Source organism: Asparagus officinalis, chromosome 7 (assembly GCF_001876935.1).
Source record: "Asparagus officinalis chromosome 7, Aspof.V1, whole genome shotgun sequence".
In the NCBI taxonomy this organism is placed as follows: domain Eukaryota; kingdom Viridiplantae; phylum Streptophyta; class Magnoliopsida; order Asparagales; family Asparagaceae; genus Asparagus; species Asparagus officinalis.
The window spans coordinates 5,112,180-5,120,401 of NC_033800.1; the positions used below are offsets into that span (position 1 = coordinate 5,112,180).

The 8,222-nt window shown below is 41.9% G+C and overlaps 1 protein-coding gene across 1 annotated transcript in view; it reads left to right on the forward strand.

Moving 5' to 3' along the window:
• LOC109848798 (heat shock cognate 70 kDa protein 2-like) overlaps positions 1–4,098 on the forward strand; it is an 8,342-nt gene extending 4,244 nt beyond the window's left edge. Inside the window, exon 2 of the mRNA XM_020418473.1 lies at positions 2,248–4,098. Within this exon, the coding sequence (XP_020274062.1) occupies positions 2,248–3,893 (1,646 nt within the window). The 3' untranslated portion in view covers positions 3,894–4,098. The remainder of the gene's footprint in view (positions 1–2,247) is intronic.

The following is an 8,222-nucleotide window of genomic DNA, read 5'->3' on the forward strand; positions in this document are numbered from 1 at the left end:
TCGCCGCCGCCTCCGGCCGTCGTCCGGCCGGTGGGTGGTTGTATTTATTTTCTTTACATTTTAACTTTCGTGTTCATTCTTGTATTTATTTTTTAATTGTAGCTGCAAGGAGGAGAGCATCCAAACTTAAAGTATGAGCATATGGAAATAGCAGTCTTTGGGGAACGATTGATGCGATAGGTTAATGGCCTCTTTAGGGAAAATCCAAGTTTGACAGGATTTCTCCTAATCAGATCACCATTCTAATCTCCCACATTTTTCATTTTAATTATAAGACATCCAATTTGATAGTTTTACTGCTTTAATTCACATACTTTGGTCCACAGAAACTAATAAAAGTAAAAAGTTTTGTTGAAAGAGGTATATTTCATACCAAAACCCTAGTCAAATATAGTTCCTTAGCCACAATCAGCACACTTTTCCAGTTTTGATTGGTGTGTTTAGCAAGTAATTGGAAGGTAAAAGGGGAACAAATCTCACAGTTATTAGCAAATAATTGGAACGTAAAAGGGGAACAAATATCACAGTTATTATTTCAGCAATAAACGAGGAAAAAAACCGACCTTGATCGAAATTGTTGGAGGCGTCGGAATCAAAATTGTTGGAGGCGTCGGAGGCTTCAGCGATGTCGGAGGAAGCGTCGGAGGAAGTGTCGGAGGGTCGGAGGCGGCGGCGGAGGGTCGGAGCTGCGCCGATTTGGAGCGGAGGTTGCGTCGAAGGCTTCAGCGAGGTCGGAGGTTGAGTCGGAGGCTTCAGCGATGTCGGAGGTTTCGTCGGAGGCTTCAGCGAGGTCGGAGGTTGCGTCGGAGAGTCGGAGGCGGCGTCAGAGGGTCGGAGCGGCGCCGGTTTGGAGCGGAGGCGACAAAGTTAGGGTTGAGGGAGGGAAAAGGGATCGGGGTTGATTTGGGGGAAAGTGAGACGAAAATCTGAAAACACCTTTTAGGTGTTTTGGAAAAACCGTGTATTTTCTCTATTTTGTGATGGGGCAGCTCAAAAAAACACATCAGTTCCCAAACATGGTTATATGTTTTTTTGAAAAAAAAACGAAAATGGGAGAAACACAATGGTTGCCAAACGGACTCTAAATTATTAGATTTTATATTAATGAAGTTATGCTATTTTGGGTAGAAACAAAACCATTAACTTTGTACTCATTTTTCTATAATAGCGGAGGTAGTTGGGGAGCATTGCTTTTGTGACCTTTGGTTTCTAAGTTTTAAAATTTATTTTAATGGATTTTGCCTTTAAACCCAAAATTTTATCCTGATTTATTTTTAAACCCAAGTACTTTTATTTGCACGTTTAAATCCAATCAACTTTGTGCATTTGTCTTTAATATCTTGTTTTTAGTTTGGCAAAAGTTGGGCTCAAAATGAACTACTACTTTATAGTTCGAAATCTAGCCCCTAAACAAGTTCTTTTGTGGACCAACCCTTATATGATTTAACTTTGGCCTAGTTAAGATAGAACTAGTTTGAAGTTGACAAACACAATTACATCTGCGTAAGTAAACTAAATTTCAGCTGATGTTGGTTTCTTCTGATTTGATGAGATTAGGTGTATTTCTGTTGACTGAGATTAAGTTCAGTTTAGAGATTCTGGAATAACTATTTCTGTCCAATTATGTAACAAGGGACCATTGATTTTTATTTGACACTATCTTAGCAATCTGTAGTATGTTCTTCAGTGAATTAGATTTGATGACATTTTCTGGTTATCGGATGAAATAATAATCTCCGAGCAAAATCTAATGCCAGAATCATCTGTTCTCATCTCTACCCTGTGTGGAAACATGATGAGCTACACTCCTGCTCCTTTATACTTCTTACAGTGTTCTTTTATGTTAGGTTATCCCCCAACATACATCTGTCTTTCTAATTGCATCTTTTGAATGCTTAGATCCCTCTGTTGATTTTCCATTGTTTATTAACATTCTTTAGTAGTTCCATGTGTATTCCTATTGGATGTTCTTCTTAAGTGTTACTAAGAAATTTCTGCACACTACACTATCTTGTCCTGAGTAGTAAATTGTTCTGATTTATTGAAAAAAATCTTGCTTTTGATGTCGCATGTTCTTTTAAGTACCAAAATTTAGATAAATGTTCGAACAGGGATTGTTTACTTACTCAGATGCATATTCTTTATTAGATTTCAGCAATTATCATAATCTTCGTGTGTAACATTTTACTTGAGCTTTACGGCATCCTCCTATAATATATGTTTGGATATCTTTGGTTTATTCCTCAGATGCAAAGCGTTTGATAGGAAGGCATTTCAGTGATGCGTCTGTCCAGAGTGACACCGAGTTGTGGCCCTTCAAGGTCATTCCTGGCCCTGGAGACAAGCCCATGATCGTTGTCCGGTACAAGGAAGAGGAAAAGCAGTTTGCTGCTGAAGAAATTTCTTCAATGGTTTTGATTAAGATGAAAGAAATCGCTGAGGCATACCTTGGCTGTACCGTCAAGAATGCTGTGGTCACAGTCCCTGCTTATTTCAATGATTCACAACGTCAGGCCACCAAGGATGCTGGCCTCATTGCAGGGCTTAATGTTATGAAAATCATCAGCGAGCCGACTGCTGCTGCTATTGCCTATGGTCTTGACCATAAGACGACTAGCGTTGGTGAGAGCAACGTCCTCATCTTTGACCTCGGTGGTGGTACGTTTGATGTTTCCCTTCTTACCATTGAGAAGGGTATCATCAAGGTCAAGACTACTGCTGGTGACACCCATCTTGGAGGAGAGGACTTCGACAACCGAATGGTGAAGCATTTCATTCAGGAGTTCAAGAGAAAGAGCACAAAGGACATCACCTGCAACCCCAGGGCTCTTAGGAGATTAAGAACAGCTTGTGAGAAGGCGAAGAGGTTTCTCTCCTCCACCCCTGAGACCACAATTGAGATCGATTGCCTCTATGAGGGTATTGATTTCTACTCAACCATCACCAGGGCCAGATTTGAGGAGCTGAACATGGATCTTTTTAGCAAGTGTATAGAGCTAGTGGAGAAGTGCTTGAGGGATGCCGAGATGGATAAGAGCGCTGTCCATGATGTGGTGCTTATCGGGGGGTCCACCAGGATTAACAAGGTCCAGCAGTTGCTTCGGGATTTCTTCAACGGGAAGGAGCTCTGCAAGGGCATCAACCCTGATGAGGCAGTCGCCTATGGTGCTGCAGTGCAAGCTGCAATGTTGAGCGGTGAAGGCGACAAGATCGTGCAAAATTTGCTGTTGTTGGACGTTACTCCTCTCTCCCTTGGACTACAGACTCGTGGGGAGATTATGACCGTTTTCATCCCAAGAAACACCACCATTCCTACCAAGAAGGAGAAGGAACTCTATACTTCCTACGACAACCAAACCTCTGTCTCCTTCCCGGTGTATGAAGGTGAGAGGATGAAATCAACGGACAACAACTTGCTCGGCCAGTTTGAGCTCTGTGGCATCCCTCCTGCTCCTCGGGGTCGTGCTCAGTTCACTGCCTGCTTTGAGATCGATGTCAACGGCATTCTGAGCGTCTCTGCTGAGGACAAGAGCACCGGTCAAAAGAAAAAGATCACCATCACCTGTGAAAAGGACAGGCTGAGCAAGGAGGAGATTGAGAGGATGGTGAGGGAGGCTGACAAGTTCAAGTCTGAGGACGAGGCACGCAAGAAGAAGGTGCAGGCCAAGAACGCCCTCGAGGACTACGCCTACTACATGAGGAACTCCATCAGGGAAGCCAAGATTGCTTCGAAGCTGGCAGAGGCTGATAGGAAGAGGATTGAGGACCTGTTTGATCAGACGATGCGATGGCTCGACACGAAACAGTCGGCGGAGGCTGCTGAATTTCAAGACAAGAAGTGGGAGTTGCAGATTAGCTTTAATCCGATACTTGCCAAGGTGAATCAGGGTTAAGTCATGCTCCCTCCTCTTTTGGATTAATGCAGTGTCGTTACTTTTGGTTATGACTTATATATATATATAGCAAAACTTGTGTCAAATTAAGTGGATAGCAAAAAGTATATATATAGTTTCTGAACGTATATGTTTATAGTTTCTGTCATTATGCTGCTCAGGAAGCTAAAATTTGAAACAACATCCACACTTTCTATTTCCTTGATCGTTACCTTTACCTTGTTGTTATACCTTTGATGCTCCAGTGTGTTTCATGGCCTTATGAGCTTGATCGTATCAAGCACGCACGGATTGAAGATTTTATACAACAATTGCAGCTGGGACCTGTTGTGCGCGGCGCGGAAGCGTGACAACCAAACGGGCGTGCTTTGAGAACCAAATCAAACAAACGTCGAGATAAATGCCAAACAAATCAAAATAACGACACAAATCCAAACACAATAGTTTTACGTGGTTCGGCAAATTGCGTACGTCCACTCGGCAAGAAGGGGATTGAGTTTTCACTAATAGAAAAGAAGAGTACAAACTGAGATTACAAAACGCTCAAACCAATCAACTAATCTCACCAACAAATCTCTTAATTTCTCCAAATAAACCCTCAAACAATTGCTCAGAAAAACTCTCCTTTTCTGTGCTCTAATATTCCTAAACCAATCTCCAAACAAAGCCAAAGAAACCCTAATTCGTATGTTGGTATTTATAGTAAATACCAAACCCAAACTGAATAAGAAACCAATATTGGGCCTGACCCGTTACGCGGTCAACTGTCACGGTTGACCGCGACCAACAACAGAACCCAGAAATCCAATACAAGGTATGACGGTCGACCGCGACGGTCGACCGTGACGAATCCAAAATCACACCTTGAGCCTGTGCACGTCCGCGGTCGACCGACCTTGCGCCGCGGTCGACCGCACAACTTCCAAACAGTTCCCCTGCGCTTCCAAAACCTGTTCTTCACTAAATTTCTCGCCGATTCTACAATTCTCCACCTCGGCGAAGTTTCTTCCAAAAACTGAGCCGACACCAAGCAAGCCAAATGCCTCACTTGCTGCTTCTCAATCCTCAACAAGTCGAGACCCAAACGGGAGTGCGAACACTCACCCAAATGTCGGTATCTACTCACCAAATCGGCTGTATCAAAACTGACTGTCTACGTATCCTCTTGCCCAAGGAATTAAGCCTTCACGTAGTTCACCCAAACGGCCTCTAAAGGCCCTCAAACAAGTAGAAAAGTCTGCAACTATTCACCAATATCATCTGCATCCAAATCCAAATGATCTCCAATCTGTGTCACCTCAGCTGGAATCCCAAACGATGCAGTATAATCTGGAGTATGTGGAGTAGCATCACCCTCCACCTACTGTGATATCCAAACGACCTGATCAACACTCTATACCTGTCGAGAGTCCAATGTGACATACCTGCTCAGAACAAAATCAGAAGCTCCCAACCGATAATCAAATAAGCATCTGAATCCCAAACGCGCAATCGGATCAAATCTCACATCCTCGATGTGACCAAATGCTGGGTAACCAAATATCCGACGCTAACCAAAATCTGAAGCAGCTCCACCAGATCCAATAACTCCTAATGCAGCAGTCGGCGACCTATGACTAAGATGACCCAAATATGTCGAAACTCCAAAACTAGAACCTAATGTTCGATAACCAACGCTGATCCCCCTCCAGAAAGGAACAACCAATCAAAAATATCATCTTATCTCGTCGCCACAATGTTTCCTCTCCAATGAAGTGTCTCAAACTGCCATGAGCTCGGCACAAATGCAGAAATAGGTCCCTCTTGTACCTCCCGCTAAAATCAGAATGATGTACCTTCACCTTCTGCCAATACACTTCTTCAACTGTTGTTGACTACTAGGACTTCAAAACCAATGGGACTTGGTTGCAACCCACAAATACCTAGTATAATCCCCAACATAGGAAACCAAAATACCAATTTACCTTCCAATGATACCTCCTTGGAAGGCCCCTAAATGTCTGAATGAACACCAAATAGAAGACCCCTCAATCATCAAATAGAAGTGCCAAACTCCACCTCGGTCTCCTTGCTCATACCAACGTGCTCAAAGGACTTCAATATGCAGGTCAATGGCACTTCTCAAAAAGGACTTCAATATGCAGGTCAATGGCACTTCTCAATAATCCAATGCACCGTATTAATAAACAAATAACTCAGCCTCAAATCCTTCTATCTCGGCTAACTATCTCAAAGCACCAATAAATAAAGAATAGATCCAAACTGATAAAGGAGATAATTTTACCTCCAAATGAAACCCTAACAAGAGTCTTCAAACGATCTCACCCCGCACGACGGCAACGAGATCCACTAATAGGAAAATTTCCACCTTTATCTCCAATCGAAGCCCTCGAAGAACCTCCAAAGCGATCTACTCCTCCAAATAGCCCAAGCGCCAACAAACCAATGCGGAACAAACGAAGAATAGATCCAAACTGAAAAAGATAGAGTCTTTATCAAAAAGATCACATCTTTCTTACAAAACGAAGCTCTATCCGAACTTCCAAATTGATCTACTCCTCCAACCAAGACAAAACCCTAGATCTGAAATCTGGAGCTCTGATACCAATTGTTGTGCGCGGCGCGGAAGCGTGACAACCAAACGGACGTGCTTTGAGAACCAAATCAAACAAACGTCGAAATAAAGGCCAAACAAATCAAAATAACGGTACAAATCCAAACACAATAGTTTTACGTGGTTCGGCTAATTGCTTACGTCCACGGGGCAAGAAGGGGATTGGGTTTTCACTAATAAAGAAGAAGAGTATAAACTGAGATTACAAAACGCTCAAACCAATCAACTAATCTCACCAACAAATCTCTTTGAGATTACAAAACGCTCAAACCAATCAACTAATCTCACCAACAAATCTCTTAATCTCTCCAAATAAACCATCAAACAATTGCTCTCACCAACAAATCTCTTAATCTCTCCAAATAAACCATCAAACAATTGCTCAGAAAAACTCTCCTTTTTCTACGCTCCAATATCCCCAAACTAATCTCCAAACAAAGCCAAAGAAACCTAATTCGTATGTTAGTATTTATAGTAAATACCAAACCCAACTGAACAGGGAACCAATATTGGGCCTGACCCGTTATGCGGTCGACCGCGACCAACAACAGAACCCAGAAATCCAATACATGGTATGGCGGTCGACCGCGACGAATCCAAAATCACACCCTAAGCCTGTGCACGTTCGCGGTCGACCGGCCTTGCGTCGCGGTTGACCGCGCAGCTTCCAAACAGTTCCCCTGCGCTTCCAAAACCTGTTCTTCACCAAATTTCTCGCCGATTCTACAGGACCTCTAACATATGATTATTTAGAGTTGCAGTCCCTTACAATATTAGAATCAAACTATGATACAGTACCTTAATTTTCAAACACACACTTTACAGTCGATTCTCATTTTGAAAATGAAAGTTTATTGAAAGCTTGGTCCGTGGCATGAGTTGGAAGGTGATATGGGATCAAATAATTTCTTTCATTTTGATCAAGACCACTGCTGAGATTTCTTCGGCGATAAACAGCTACTCCTGGTTCTCGTAAACTGTCAAAGTTCTTAATCCAGTAACAAATAAGGCAATCCCTATTCACATCTCGTGTGTTACAAAAATAAACACAATCATTCGCTAGGTACAAAGATTTGAATTGATCATAGGAAAAACTCCTCGAGAAAAAAGAAATAAATCTAGACGCTCATCTTGAAAACGTTGCAAACCACAACATGATCATCATATTGATTTCCTCGTCTCCGGTGTACGTGAGTTATTACTCAACTAGAAAAACAATCCCTCTTAATTGCAGGCACACGCAAGTTGGATTATACAACTACAACTTACATTGATATATACTCGCTAAAAACCCAAATGGGATTACGATACTGTTGGAAGCTACAAATGAATTTGATGTTAGTTTGTTAGTTTGCTGGCATTAGTCTGTTAGTTTGTTGGTTACTCTATTTTGTTAGTTTACTTTTGTTAGTTTAAAGTTAATAATTCCTAGTTGTAGGATCAAGTTTGTTATTTGGTTATTTCTCAGTTTACTAGGATCATGATTAGGTTTGTTAATCATGATTGAATTAGTCTGTTTTTAGATTTCTTGTAAAAGGCTATTTAAGCTTTCTTTTGCTTCAATAAGAATGTAGAGAACATTCACCAATCTCTGTGAGTTTACTGCATAGAGAGTTTTTGATGATCTAACAGTGGTATAGAGCAAGGGAAAAGGGACCTTGAGTGTGTGTGAAAGAAATACTCGTGAGGAAAGAGAAGAGTGCAACACGAGTGTT